Below are 15,304 nucleotides of genomic sequence, written 5' to 3'. Positions count from 1 at the left end.
TCTGACCCTGCTGTACACACAAGCTTTTATATGTCATGCCCACTCATTCATATATCACACACACAACATGTGCCTTCCCAAGACACAACCACTCGCACATTCTTACATGGCTACTAAAGTCCGCAAAAGAGCCACTCAGCCCCTTCTGGTACTATATGTACCATGTTCTTGAATCAAAGATTGAAGTGGTCATCCTATCAAAACCTCTCAGTGTCTGATCTGTTCTCTTTTCTTAAAAAAAAAAACAAAACAAAAAAACCAAAAAAACAAACAAAACAAAAACAAAAAAAAACCCCAGAACTTGTTCTACCCGAACTTGGAGGCATATTCTCTACTCACCAGAAGAGGTCACCACACCCCTGGTTAACGACAAAGGCAGTCAATCCGAAGCAAAAACGCTAGGTGGGATCTCACAGGAATGACCTTCTAGTTGTGCTGGGAAAATCTCTCTCACAGCTCAAGACAACTGGGGAATGTAATCTCAAGATCAGCCTAAGAATTTCTGAGAACGAACTTAAAAAGCAGGGGGGGAAAGACTGGCTACCACAGGACTAAAAGGACCTACGTGGTTTAAAACCATGCACAGCTAATCCATGTTCTCAGCTGCAGGGTGAATACCTACAACTTGCCTGTGTTGACGTTCCCACCTTTCCAAAACAACTGGGCAGCCAGATGTTCATCTTGCTAGAGATGAAGCTTAGCCAAAAGTATAGTTTCAGGTGAGGATTTATGGAACGTGAGTAGTACTTTAAGCCTCTGCCTCTCACCAGGCACCAAACAGAATTCTTGTGCCATTGCTCCAAACACCTCAGCTCATTTTCTGGTTGTTTCAGGATCCATTTTACTAGTGTCTCCAAAAATCCTGAATTTTATTTCAGCTGACCCTACAGCGTTTGCCTAGCCTTCATTCCCCACTTACTTCTCACATTTGTCTAATACAAAACTCCTCCTTTCTTCCCATCACCCTACCATGATTAATCTGAGAATCTTCTCCAGCACTACAACCTGTAAAAGCCCCCTGTGGTTTTCACGGCAGCTCTCCAGCAGTTTTCACATTTATTTCATCTGCTTTACACTGCTCTATGACTATTGTTTGCATCTATAACTTGATCCATTCCTTCTCCACTTTTTCCTTTGAGAGTTGAGGATACCATTCGCTGAAGAGTGCTGAACCACAGGCAAGTGGACTCTGTGTGTTTAAAGTACCTCGGGAAAACCAGCTTGCCTCTAGATGTCAAAAGAATTTACAGCAAAATTGTTATAAACGTCAGCAAGACTAGCACAGAGCAAAGTCACGGATCTTTAGCATCAAACCACACAGCAGGACCTAAAAATGCCCTCATGCATGAAGGAAAAACTCCTTTGGGAGATGAATCATTGCAAAGGGAGCCAGGAACACCACCAATGAATCAGTGGATGTTGCACTTCTCTCCCTCATGCCATCCAAGTGCCAGCACAGGGGGATAACGAGAGAAGTCAGACTGATCATGGCTGCTAGAGGCCAGATACAGAAATCCCACACGGCCTCTTTGCTTCCAACCCTGCTGCGGCAGAGATCAGAATTGGGCCCAAGTACTCTCCCAGCAAGCAGCATCGAGCCACAGACCACACTGAGACAGCCATTTGACTGGCACTGAGCACAATCTCCAGCTATTTCACCCCCTCCCTCACTGCTCCTTCCCTGCTGGGCTTCATTAGTGTCAGCAGAATGTGATAAAATGTGCCTGACAAACCTAATGTTAAAATTTTGCCATCAAAACCCAATGCTCCAAAGCCACCTACAACCTGCTACTGAATGCCAGCCTGCTGCCCTCCTTGTCCTCGGGTGGCCTATGCCTCTTCTTGTCCCAAAGGGCTACAGAAGAAAATACCCCTTGTCACCCCTATCAAAAGAGATCAGTGAGCGTTAGTGAGAGCAGAACAGATCAGGCAAAGGCAAAATGCATTCTTGGGACTCCAGAAGAGTGGGGTCTGCACTGAATCTATCCTCTTACTGGCCTTTACAGCTCCACAGAAAGTGCTGTTGGACAGGAAGAGGAGCGAGGAAATGTGTGCAGTGGCATGACCAGCCCACAAGGGAAGTCCCTTCTGAGTCACCCAGTCGTGAAGGTTTGGCTTACTGCCCCCAGATGGGCTACCACAGACACCAGGAGACCAGAGTTCCTCCCAGTACACAGTCCCAGCCATCCCTGAGGTAGGGACCAAATTCTTCTCTGGATTGCGCTGGTGCAGACCCAGTGGACACATTCCAGCTTTACAGCAGGCGAGTTGTGCCAGTTGTGTCTGTTTTTCTGCAGAGACAATGGCTGCTGCAGATCCCCCTGTGCTCCCTCCTCCAGCAAGGCCTTGCTGTCAGCACATAACCTAAGTAGAGGCAAAAAAGTGCCAGAAGAGCAAGCAGAGCACCCGCAGCTGGGTAATTACCAGCCAAGCCTGGGCTCATGATGATGCTGTGCACTGAACCTGCCTCAGCTCAGCCGCTAGACCACTCAGGAGAGGGCAAGGGAGGGGGACAACTGGGCAAATGCTTGGATACCACAGCTAAATGTTAATGTCTTGTAATGAGGGGCCCCTGGTGCCAGCTTCCATCAAGGACTTGGCGATCCGACTTTGACAAAAGTGCTCCAAACACGTCACTGCCCTTTCAGCCAGCTGCAGTGAGCCAGGAAATGCTGGCCTGAGCCAGGGGGAAGGAGGGGGAAGCCGAAAGGGGTCACTGAGCTAGGGAAGAGAAGGAGGATAATGAGTTACTGCAGCAGTGCTCTAACGGTACCTGTCTAAGCATGCCACACACTATCAACTTCAGAGCTCACCTTCCTCACAGCAGCCTGTAGAGATGAGGCAGATATATTCCCAGAGGAACAGTATGCCCTAACTCTACTCTTTTAATACGAAATAATATCTCTGCTGGTACAGGAGAAATATCTCGGTAAGCTAGGAAACAATTTACTGTTGGAGATGAGCAACTTGATAGTTCCTTCCACACTATATGGAGGAATCGCCATACAAATGAAGACTCAAATCATCTCAGAAATGGGCACAAAGCCATTTCCTATCTCCCAGATATTTTCTGCTGTCCTCAGGGGTTCCTCCCTTCTTGTAGACTGAAGTTTGTTGTGGAAGTCTCTAATGGCAATTTTTGAAATTGCTGTGAATATTCAGATACTGATTTTTGATGCTACTCTAAACCCTGAGGAGATCCAGAATGTAAAAGCAAAGACTTTTGCTGGATGACTTACTTTTTCTAACTACTTCTTTCCACTGCACTAAATCTGATTTGATCCCAGCTGTTGACTAGACGGACTGAAGCTGTCCTCGTTGTCAAGGTTATGCAGCACTCACATTGAGTGTCATTGTTTTGGGATACAGAACATACTTTTGTTCTGCTTAAGGACAGTATCCAGCTGCACAGCATTAGGATGAGAGGCAACGACACACATTACAACAAGGAAAATTATAACTAGATATTAGGAAGTAATTTTTTCTTGAAGATTTTCAAAACTTAACTTGACAAGGCACTGAGCAATTTGATCTAAATTGGCTCTGCTTTTAGCACAAGATTGTACCACAGACCTCCAGAAGTCATTTCCAACTGTAATTATTCTGATTTTACCAACGTAGTCATAGATGAGGACTGTGCCAGTGTATATATTTCCAACAGTTACCAGAGACACAATTGAGAAGTCCCCCAAAATCAGTTCAAATATCTTGAGGTGAAGAAAATTTATTATCCACACGTATGCAGACAAGCCAGTCAAACCAACAAACCAACCCTAGGGCTTTTTCAGAGAAGAGATGAGCCCCAAACTGTCCTGATCTTCTCTTACTGTCTTGTTACACTGCAAAGTACACACCTCAAACCTCTGAAATGATGATTTCATTTTCTAGTAAGATTCAGGTCAAATGTGGTTTTAATCAACACCACCAACAAAGAAATCCCAACAATGCAATAACATCAGACCTCCCTTTCTGTCCCAGAGGATGTTCATAAGCTGCCTCCTTAGAATACCCATTTCTAGAAACACACAACAATTGTGTCTTAAACTGATCTGCAGATGAAAAAAGGCTGAAAATATTAAACCTGCTGGCACATCACAGAATCATTTTTTCCAAGCTTTCAGTACCAACAAGACTCTTAACCTCAAAGATGAGATGAAAAGTGCCAGATGGTCCTTCATTTCCATTTACTCCATACAGATTCAGCTTAATGGCCTTTAGCTTTCTGCATCACATGTGTGTAAAAATGCAGTGAAAGATCAAGACGTGTTATTGCTTACTCAAGAGCATTTCCATTTTTCAGTGGGGCCAAATATCAAGCCCCTACAAAAGATGCAACTTAACAGATTTTATCCCTGCTCTTCCCCAATGCCCACAAAACAGGAAAAGGGTCATTGCTGGGTATGGAACCTAGTAAAACACTCATTAGAATAGACGAGGTGTTCGGAGAATCGTTTATCTGCACACATCTTCATTAGGGCACCAACATATCTCCCAGGGGCTTTTACAGTAGAGGGAGGTCTGGCCAACAGCAGTAATTTAAATACCCTCGAGACCCTGGCTGAGAACTGAATCAGTTTCTTCTGCTCCCCCTAACACTTGACTGAGTTAATTTTGTTTGAAGCTGGTGCTTCAATTCATGGAAGAGAGAGAAAAAGGAAGAGAGAGAAAAAGGAAGAGAGAGAAAAAGGAAGAGAGAGAAAAAGGAAGAGAGAGAAAAAGGAAGAGAGAGAAAAAGGAAGAGAGAGAAAAAGGAAGAGAGAGAAAAAGGAAGAGAGAGAAAAAGGAAAAAGAAAAAAAGGAAAAAGAAAAAAAGGAAAAAGAAAAAAGGAAAAAGAAAAAAGGAAAAAGAAAAAAGGAAAAAGAAAAAAGGAAAAAGAAAAAAGGAAAAAGAAAAAAAGGAAAAAGAAAAAAAGGAAAAAGAAAAAAGGAAAAAGAAAAAAGGAAAAAGAAAAAAGGAAAAAGAAAAAAAGGAAAAAGAAAAAAGGAAAAAGAAAAAAAGGAAAAAGAAAAAAAAGGAAAAAGAAAAAAAAGGAAAAAGAAAAAAAAGGAAAAAGAAAAAAAGCGTACACCAAACACACATTCTGCTCCTGCAGCTCTTTAATGTCCCTGTACATGTTGCAAAGAAAAGCTGTGCTTCCTTTCAGACTACTTTCAGATTTAATACAAGTTGTGTATGAAAACCTGAGAAAGAACACATAGAGGAAATGTTTTAATCTGGATCCAGGGGAGAACAGGAATTCCTTCCTCAGCTTAAGCCATGCAGAAGCTTTCTGTGCCTGTTAGCCTGGTTTCAGCCACCCTCCCTGTCATTCAGGCCAGTAATTAACGCAACTGGGCATGTTTTTAGGACTTGGGATTTCCCTTTTCCAAATAACACTCTTTCATCTCATAGGTTACCAATGCCATATTATTATGTTAGGTAATAACACCTTGCTTTGACACAGCATGTTTTATGAGACCCCCATCCCTCTGATTTGGTACTTCACTGTGACAAAGGAGCCAGGTGAATGCGTAGTGGATATAATTTGCTTCCTGTCTCACTTTATACTTTTCTCACAATTATTTTTCTCTGGATGGAAAGGAAAGGTTTAGCAGTCAACCCAAGGAATACTGCGCTAAGCAAACTGACGTACGTAAGCGGCACCAAGACAGCAGGCTGCAGGGACCTTCAGATCCACAGCAACAGAATGATGCTGCATTGCCTAAGTGTAAAATGCTCCTTTTATTCGCCATTAGAAAAGAGAACTATTTCCTCCCTCCTCCTCCTGGGAAAACAGATCAGAACCTCAAACCAATCCTTGCACTGGCAGGAACTCAAAAGGTAGACTTGGGAGGGGTTGGAGGAAGATATAAAGGCTGGTAGCTGGAGACACAGAGAAACCCTGAACTGGAGAGACTGAAGGGGAAGAGGAATCAGAGACACCAAAACATGAAGATGAACCTGAAACTTCTTTTTTGTCCTGGATTCCTTCTGCTGCTTATTGTCAGTCAAAACCAGGCAAGGGCCAGGCCCACTTCCAGCTTACAGGTAAGTGACTGGCTGCTCATTAGAACTGAAAGAAGCTGGTACTTCTTTAGGACTTGGACACTTCAGATTAATTCCATTTCTTCCAACCCCAGCTAAAGCAGTAGGAGACATTCAAATAGATCACAGCAGCAGGAACCCTGAGGTGGGCAGACACAGTTATTAAATGGAGGGAAACTAGAGTCATCGATTACTGGATTTAAATTTCTGATCACACAAGGCAGTTGAAAGGGAAATGTTTTTTTTTTTTTTCCTGTGGGGTCATTTTGGGGATTGCAGATTTAGGGTCATCCTGGGACTGAGTAAAGCAATAAGCTTTTCGAGTAAAAGAAATTTTTCTGGAAGGACTCTTCTCTAGAGCCCTAGAGCAGTCACCTGCATGCTCCTCCCCGAAGCCCTCGGTTTAACCTGAAAAAGGAATTAATGGGTTGTACCTGCATGATCTCCTCCTCAGCTCAGTAAAGCAGGGACTGCTTGTGAGTCCCAGAGGTAGAACAGGAGAAAAAGAGAGAGAGAGAGAGAGAGAGAGAGTGTGTGTGTGTGTGTTTTCGCGTGTGCGGGAATTCCAAGTCATTAGGAAAACACATTTCAGCTACCTAACCAGGGATCTGGTATTCCCAAATATGAAGTAGCCTCCCAATCTGTAAAGAAATATACAATCCTTCTAGCATCAATTTCAGCATGTCTCCTGTCATCACATAATTTCTCTTATTATTCCAAGGTATCAACCATTTTTTCTTGTTCTTTATTCACTCTTGACCAAGCCTCTTTCATTTTCTTTCACAATTTAGCCCAAACCCCAGATCCCCAGCTCCAGGAAAGACTTAACCATCAGTTTGTCAGCTCAGAACTTTAGAATATGGTAACAGCATAGAGCTTTAGAGCGTTTTGAGAGAGCATACAGTGTTAGCTCAAAGCAGCTTGGTGAGCCAGAAGAAACTAAAGATAAGCATCATCAGCTTCAGAAATCACTTCAAGTACTTTCATCTTTTGATAAATGTTCAAAATAAGTTTCTCCAAACTTGGCACTGAGCATGGCTTATAAGAAAATAATGAGAGTTCCCAGAACCCCTTCTTTTTCTCCTCTCCTCCCTCACCGTCTTTCCCTTTTTTCAGAGTCTGTCCAGACTGTTAGATGAGGACCTGGAGCATCCCCTGCTCTCAGAAGAGAGGGACCGTGAGCAAGATGACATGATCCCAACAGGTGCCTTTGACCAGCAAGACCCTGAATTCCAGTGGACCCAAAACACCAGGGACCAGCCTGAGAGCGTGTCCACAGGTGATAGTGCTGTCCAGAGGTTCTTCAGCGATCTCCTAAAATTACCCCGTAGATACCAAGGTAGAAGCAAAAAGGGCCTCTCCAGGGGCTGTTTTGGTGTCAAGCTGGACAGAATCGGGTCACTGAGTGGACTGGGATGCTAACTGCTTACTATGGTAAGAGAAAGCCAGAGGCAGATGGTCTTTGTGTTTGTGTATAACTTGCATTGGTATGCAGAAGAACAGATTGAATTCAGCTTTAAGGAAATGGTGCCTAAAAGTTACTTTTACCCTCCTATCGCAAACACAGTTTACTAATTTTACCCTCCTCAAAACTCACTGTCATCAGACGTATACTTAAAACCTATGGACGCCACATCTCTGCTTTACCTGCTTTCACTCCTTCCTCCAAGTCAGCTGTATGTGTTTCATCTTGTCACAGAAGCCAGATCAGAGAGATTTTCATCAGCTCCCCAGGGATGCTTGTGTCAATCCAAAGAAACTCTGAGCAGAACAGTGGAGCTGAACCTGGCCCTAGAACAGTAAGAAATCAGTTAATTTCCATGTGTGAAATCCTGTCCACTTCTCTTTCTTTTACTTATTCTTCTGCTTTCTTGACAGGACTGACTTTGAGGTTTCAAAGGATCTCTTGCCTTTCAGAGAGATATTCAGCCCTTATTCACATCGGCTCCACCAATCCATCTACTGCACGACGTACTGAGTGAATTGCACCCCACCCATCCCCTGAATTACTCGGCCAGTAGAACACACCATTGCTGTACTGTCTATTTGTATCGGAGTAATAATTTGTGAACATCTATCTGAATTTCAATTACAAAAGCCATTTGTACTGTTTGTGTATTAAATGTATAAATAAACAAGTCTCATTATGTCACAGATAATAAACTGTTTTCCATAATTTGGTGAATTTGCTTCAAGCCTTTGCTGTGATTCTTTCATGCATCATTCCTGACTGAAACAGTGCCCCAGTTTGCAGTTAGACACAATCCGCTAGAATTCAGAAGCACTTCAGAGGGCTGCTTTCTGGTAAAAAGGACTTCTTAGGCGCTTTAAAAAAAAAAAACAAAAAACAAAAAAAAACCAAAAAAACCCCCAATCAAATAAGCCCTTCTTTTTACCAAAGGAACCTTTCTGAAGTTGATGCTACTATCTAAACCTAAGTATAACAGGAAGAAGACTGACATAGCCATCTTCACAAAAGCCATCAGAAACCAGGACACAAAGCCCCAAGTCTTTGACCACCACAATTTGAACTAAAAGGGTAGCTGTCTTAGCTGACATCAGTAGAAAGCTGTTACTCTGCATTTGGATCTGCCACTGACAGAGGAAAACACTCGTTTCTTACTAGTATATCTTACCTTGTACAAAAAAAATGCTACCTACTTTAAAGAAAGTTAAAGGCCACGTACTCTTCCACAGGCAGATCCAGATAGCGCAAAGTATTTTTCAACAAAAAAAATCAAGATTGTATAAAAAATATGTGTATCTGACCAGTATTCACTGAATCTAACTATGAACAAATGGGAGAAGAGCTACTTGGCAAACATCCTGAGCCAAAGGAATTCTGTATGAAGGCTGGTTTGCCAAGACCATGACTGTGCTGTCCCGACGCTGCTGAGAGCTGAACTCTGCAAGCAGCTCCATGGAAGTCCATAAGGCTGCTCACACAAATGTCTTCGCTGACGGTCACAAATGAAGGCACAGCTGTTCACTTCCAGCCTTTTGCTTGGAGTGGACAGATGGGCTACACAGTTGTACTCCTCCCATTTTCTTGCCCACAAGACAGATGATCCTGGAAGAAAATATTCTGGTAATGAACCTATTCCTAACAGGACCCCTGGATATAAACTGCAACATGGAGCACAAACATCTATGCAAAGCAAGTTCATCAGCAGCCTTCTAGCTGCATGCGCTCTGAATCTCTGGCAGCTCAGCTCTCATTAAGAAAGCCTGTTTGCACAGAGCAGCTACAGATCCAGTTTCTGGGTCTGCCTCAATGACTTAAACTCTATGATTTAGTTCTGCTCCTTCTAACCACAATTCCCATATAACGAAGGCAACCCAGGACTCATTGGGGAGCTATTCAGAACCAAACTAGAGACAGCTTTGTTGTTCTCTCCTGCTATTTGCAATATATAGTTTCCACCCTGAAGCCACAGACTTGCTCTGGGAATAACATCACAACAAGCAGCTCCTAAACATGTGATTCTACGCTTCAGAGCTGACTATCTGAGACCAGAAAGCACAGAATGATTTGTTAATGGAGATACCCTCCCCTTGCACAAGGTACCAACAGCTTCTCTATTTTCTTGCAATCTTTTATTCTTTCAATCTCTCTTGCACATTTAGAAATTACCACTAATTCTACCTGTCTATGGCTACTCCATCCTCCAGAATCTTTCTCTCCTCAGACCAGTAGTTATGAGGCTATCAACACAAATCCTGAGCAGGAAAATCAACAACGTATCCTGAAGGCTTCTCTGGTTAACAGTCTTTATTAGGTCTTATGCTGTTTGCTACTTACTCTGTTTAAGTTAACTTTGAGAACAACGCAGCAGCAACAGTGAAAATGCCCTAAACAGACAGACACTGGTAAGGAATGGTCTCATCACTTACATAGCCACCCCTCAGTACAGGCTCTCGAATAATGGAATAGTCCATGTAATGAATTTATTATATTCTGTGTTGCCTTTCCTAAGCAAAACAATAATAAAATGATGCATTTCACCAGTCAGATGAAGAATTAAAGTGAAGAATGGAGGATGAAAGAGTGAAGCAGTAATCAGCATAATTCATGTATCAACAGACAGGCTATGCATGTCTTAAAACTAACACTGCAGCCTGATCAGTATGAACAGCTTTTCTAGATAGAGCCCCATAGACTGCACAGTAATCCATGGACAAGTTCTCCTGGAAGTCTGGACTCTTGTTGGGCCATACAGATAACACTCTCCCGGGCTGCAGTTTCCATCATACAAAGACCTCTGCCCTACACAAACATGAGCAAAGAGATTTCTGATTCATTGTTCTAACTTAACATACCTTCATACAGTTAGGAAGAGATTTTAACTTCTTTTCCCTCAAAACACAACAATTTACTTATGCTAAGAAGATGCAAACATGCTTACTTGTGGGAGCCTGACACGAAGCATCCAGCTCTCTTAAATAGAGTCCGTCCTCAGGTATGCTAGCCCCAGGCCTGGCCCAGGTGCAACCTATATGGTGGAACGGTTAATCCACCCAGCCTACAGGGAGTCAAAAAATGAAGAGCTAGTATCTTGTGACAGTTGGTGCTAACGTGAAGGTTACAGCCTCCTTCCTAATAATCCTGGGTCTGAGAGTTTGCTCCCAGCTCTCAGTAACCCTAGGAGCAGGCACATTCTCATAGGCATAAAAGCTTCCTGATGTTGAAATTTCAACACTGAATACACTGAAAATCCAATGAAGGGTAAGTGGTACTGGAGTTAGTTTCCTGGACATCCTCAGCCTTTTTCCAAACTCAGCTACACTAACATAAACTGTGGGTCACTGAAATTATTTGCAGATAAAATAACAGAGGTCAGAGGAGATTGAAGACTGAGCTGTGAGCACTTGTGAACAGAATCCTACAGAAGATGAGTAAGAAACAGATAAGAGCTCCAACTCCACAGAGGCTGAGCTGGTAATGTGCCATCCCATCACCTGGCGTTTTGTGTGAACATTTTAAAAAGCCACTTTTCAGAAAGCAAGAACAATTTATTTCACATAAAAGGCTCCCTAATTAGATCCCTAGGACCAAAGCCAGGTGTGTTTGTACTTTAGGTAATTTGGTGAGTTCTATTAGCATTTAAATAATCAAAGCTAACCTTTGAAGTTAGCATGCCAGTCAGATGGAGGAAGCTCATCTCTAGCTGTGTCATTTCCATCTCCACTAAACAGCATGAATTTACAGACTAGGATTACAGAAGTTGCTGATGAGAAAAGCCTACAATAAAACTACTCCTACACAGAAAGGAACATACAGATATTTTTCTCAAATGTGTCTGGTTTTGGAGTACCTGTTTATAAGTGATGTTAGGAAGCAATCAAGATTTGGTCTCATCCAAGGCTCAAGTCTGCCTAGTTTATTATTAGAGGGCCAAGTTGTACTTATTTCCCTTGGTCATCACACAGATCCTGTACAGTCACTGCTTTATCCCTTTCCACTCCTGTCTGTCTTTACTACACGCAAAACTGAGGACGATGCACATCCTCACCTCAGCTATCTTGCTGTTCTTCTCTATCAACATAACACTCCCACCTGATGCGAGCTTCCTTCCTTCTGTACCGTACTTTCAAAACACACACTTCATTTCTCTGCCAGATTCTTCATTGCTGTGATGCCTTAAACAAAACCACTTGCCAACTGTTAAAACTGCTGGACGCAGAGATCGTTGTCCCACCCCGGCTGATATTACCTGTTTGCTTCCAATCTAAGATAAATTATGTCAGCTGTAGGTAGACTTGTGGAACAGAAAGACAAGACAATGGGGGAAGGAAATGTAAAAACATAATACATGTTGTTGCTTGTTCATACAGCACCTAGTAATAGTAAGACCACAACAGCTTGGTTCAAAACCCTCTAAACTTAGACAAAAGGCTTTCTTTGGCTTTGCTGAGCTTTAGGACAGTCTCTGCATTAAAGGCCCAAGCAGAAATCACTGCATATCAAGTGAAATCAGAGAAATGTATGAGTATACTGGCTAAGCAAACGAGGAGGCCAGAAGGCAGAGACTTTGTGCAATTGCTTTAACATTACCCAGGCGGTGATTGAAAGGACCCTGTCTGCTGCTCTACCCACAGGATATCAATAGGTTCTGCCTTTTGTTCTGTAAGGATCTAACAGGGTCATCTTGATTTGCACCCCGGGACCAGAGGAAATTGTACTCATTTGTAGTTGAAATTTGCCACTCACACAGGAAAGAAGGTGAAAGTTTTACTGAAAGTTACTTTGCAGAAACTGCTGCAAAGCTCTGAGGCGAAATAAGAGAAAGTTCCATACAAACAGGCTGCCTGTTACAGTCACCAAATTGGTAATTCTGACACTTTTATCTGCAGAGCATAAATCCAAAGGTCTAGAAAATCTCTTTCTTTGAGCAAGGTGCCTGGGCTTTCTGGAAACAACATTTGTTCCATAGGAATTTCTTGCCCCAACCCAAGCTGTGAGGGACAGGACACACCATCATTTATGAGAAAGATGGTGGGGTATGAGGAGAGGGTGGTGATTGATTCGCTGCTGAAGCCAAGGCATGGTTGCAGAGCAAGTAATGTTTATAGCACAGTGGTCAGCTACACCATCGCTCAAGGCACGCTTAGGCCACTAAAAAGTTAGTGCCTCTTAGCTATAGAGGGGAAGGGTCTGCCAGCAATGCCAGAGGAAGGCAAGAACCATCATCACATGAACTCGCAAGGAAGGAAAATCTCCTGAACCCAAATGTCAGGACATGGTCTATTCGCATAGCATAAAAATATGCATACAGAGAAGAAAAATCTGTTAGGAGCTGCTGCAGATAGAAGAAAATTTCCAGTTCCCCCTACTTCTCTCCCCCATGGAGGAGAAATGATCCATCCCTTATCCCCTTGAGGGGAAATCAACCCCCTGCTTGTGCCAGCTCACAGCTCCTGTGTGCCTGCAGATGTGAGGAACAGCAAACAGGCAGAAAGTGCAAGGTCCCTTCACTGCATCAACTCCTACCTAACAGTGACGGAGAGCGGAGGGGGAGAAAATCACTGGGAAAATGAGTGCTGCCAGGAGGGGAGGAGACGACTCGGGGCAGTTCTCTTCCTCTGGAGGATTTGCTGCACTCAGGGGACTCCCCTTACCTGGAGGGTCACCTGTGGGGCCAGTTATAACCAGTTCCCTTATCGAAGCTGCAGGGCAGAGTGTGGCACTCCGGCTCCTGCGGGGATCTGGCGGGAGGCAGCTGAGCTCCCTCCGGGCAGAGAGTGGGGATATAAGGAGAGGTATCCATGGGCAAAGCAGCAACAGGGTGCCGAGCTAGGATAGGATAGGATAGGATAGGATAGGATAGGATAGGATAGGATAGGATAGGATAGGATAGGATGCAGCTCCCAGGTCTGTGCTGCGGGGCCTCGCTGCTGCTGCTTGTCCTGCCGTGGGCAGGAGCGCAGCCGGCCGACGGCGAGCACGATGCGGAGCTGCGGTCCCTGCAGGTACCGGGGCCGGGACGGGACGGGGCTCCCACCCCTACCCGTCCCGCCGGGGCGAAGCGGGGCTCCCTGTCCCCCCGCACGGCCGTCTCTCCTCCCCTCTCCTTCCCTCTCCAGGACCTCCTGAAGGCGCTGGGGCAGCTCCGGGAGGAGGAAGGGGAACCGGGCCTGGAAGACGAACCGGTGGCCGGGGCTGAGGACGGCGGCTCCGAGTGGGACCTGCCGGGGGCGGAGAGCGGCCCGCCGGCTGCCCCGTACCCGGCGCCCAGCCCTCCCCAGCCGGCGGAGGGGCAGAACCAATGGAGGACCCTCCTCTCCTCCTACAGACGGAGGCGCTTCTCCGGCTGCTTTGGGACGAGGATGGAGAGGATCGGAGCGCAGACGGGGCTGGGATGCAACCAGTACAAAGCCCGTAGGTCCCGGGTTAGAGCCCGCGGCAGCCCGCGGTGCAGGGAGGCGGGGGAGGCCGGAGAGGTGGCCGGGGCAGCCGCTGAGAGCGGCCGCTGTCCCTGGCTGAAAGCCTCGGAGCGGCTCCCCCGGCAGCTCTCTCCCCTTCTCTGCCAGGTTTCTGGAGGAGAGGGAGAAGCTGAAGCCGGGACCGGCTCCCAAGCGCTTCCTGAGCCTCCAGGCCGGTGTCCAGCAGCCAGCCAGCCAGACTTCCCCCCGGAGCCCCCGCGGGAGTGGAGTATGCAGCAATAAACTTTCGTACAAAACCTGCATTGCCTTTTGTGAGTGTTTTTTTCGGTCACGGCGTAGCAGACGGTCAGAGGATACACAAATCCCCGCAAGAGCTCTCCCCTCCCTCTGCACTAAGGGGTCAGTCCCCACCCTGGCCAGAACAGTCCACCAGACCCGCACAAGCCTTTGCCGGAGGGTCGCAGCAGCAGGAAGGATGGTGGTTGCATCTTTCCAGGACAATGATCATTCCAGTGACCCTCCACGCTGCACTAGAGAGCCACTGTCAGGGTGGCAGTGAGCTGGGATGCCTTTGCAAACGCTGCGAATCCTCCCAGGAGCAGGAGGTGGGCACCGGGCTTGGGGTTAATTCCAGGTAGTGTCCTACACGCGTCCCTGTCCCACGGGCTAAGCCGCTGGTATCAGCGCCAAGCTTGGCACGGCGAACCGGCACAGGGTGCCGCTAAGGACGGAGGGGCTGCATCGCTTTAAAAATACACTTGGCGGCGGCCGGGCGGCGTTCAGGACCCGGGACAGACGCCAGTCGCCCCGCAGCCCGAGCGCCGGCCCCGCCGGGCTCCCGCCGCTCCTCCCGCCTGCCCGGGGCTCCCCCGGCCTGCCCGGGGCTCGGCCTCCCCCCTGCCCGGGGCTCCCCCCGCCTGCCCGGGGCTCGGCCTCCCCCCTGCCCAGCCCGACTTTCCCGGCCCGGGGCAGCTCGGACGGGCGGCTCTTCCCCGAGCTTACGGCACTCGGCTTCAGCGAAGCCCCCTCCCTGTTCTGCCCGGGTCTTGTGCAAAGCGCTCTCAAGACAAGGCTGTGAAGCGCAGGGAGCCCTAAACGGGCAGAAAGGCTCCAGGCATTGCCCAATACCCTCCTCCAAAGGAACTGAGAGCTGCCTGCACTGAGCCTGGGGAGACCAGCAGAGGAAGGGGCAGCCACACCACAGAGACAATACATGCCGATCAGCGAGAGAAACAATCCACGTTTGGGATTAAAATAAGTTTCCTCCCCCCTGGAAAAAGTGAGGCAACTTAACTACCTCAATTGCTGTATGGCCTGTACTATGATCTTGATGATGCTGCAAGCCCTGTACCAGACATGATTACATTTCCCTTTTGTTCCCCGCACTGATGGCCT

The 15,304-nt window shown here is 46.2% G+C and overlaps 2 protein-coding genes across 2 annotated transcripts in view; one reads left to right on the top strand and one right to left on the bottom strand.

The window, feature by feature from the left end:
- CLCN6 (chloride voltage-gated channel 6) overlaps positions 1 to 15,304 on the bottom strand; it is a 73,797-nt gene that overhangs the window by 25,760 nt on the left and 32,733 nt on the right. Inside the window, exon 23 of the transcript XR_012583974.1 lies at positions 7,673 to 7,816. The gene's annotated coding sequence lies outside the window, so the exon portion shown is untranslated. The remainder of the gene's footprint in view (positions 1 to 7,672; positions 7,817 to 15,304) is intronic.
- LOC141732216 (C-type natriuretic peptide 1-like) lies at positions 5,930 to 7,447 on the top strand. Its single transcript, XM_074560795.1, has 2 exons — positions 5,930 to 6,028; positions 7,142 to 7,447. The coding sequence occupies exons 1-2, from the start codon at positions 5,930 to 5,932 to the stop codon at positions 7,445 to 7,447; spliced, it is 405 nt and encodes a 134-aa protein (XP_074416896.1).

Source organism: Larus michahellis, chromosome 16, assembly GCF_964199755.1.
Source record: "Larus michahellis chromosome 16, bLarMic1.1, whole genome shotgun sequence".
Lineage (NCBI taxonomy): Eukaryota > Metazoa > Chordata > Aves > Charadriiformes > Laridae > Larus > Larus michahellis.
This window is presented reverse-complemented; position numbering and strand designations above follow the sequence as displayed.

What these genes read in the sequence shown, in the direction of transcription:
- LOC141732216 (XM_074560795.1), top strand. Translation starts at nt 5,930, where the DNA reads ATGAAGATGAACCTGAAACTTCTTTTTTGTCCTGGATTCCTTCTGCTG. An exon ending in GGCCCACTTCCAGCTTACAG is followed by an intron (nt 6,029 to 7,141) that starts GTAAGTGACTGG and finishes CCCTTTTTTCAG; the next exon opens with AGTCTGTCCAGACTGTTAGA.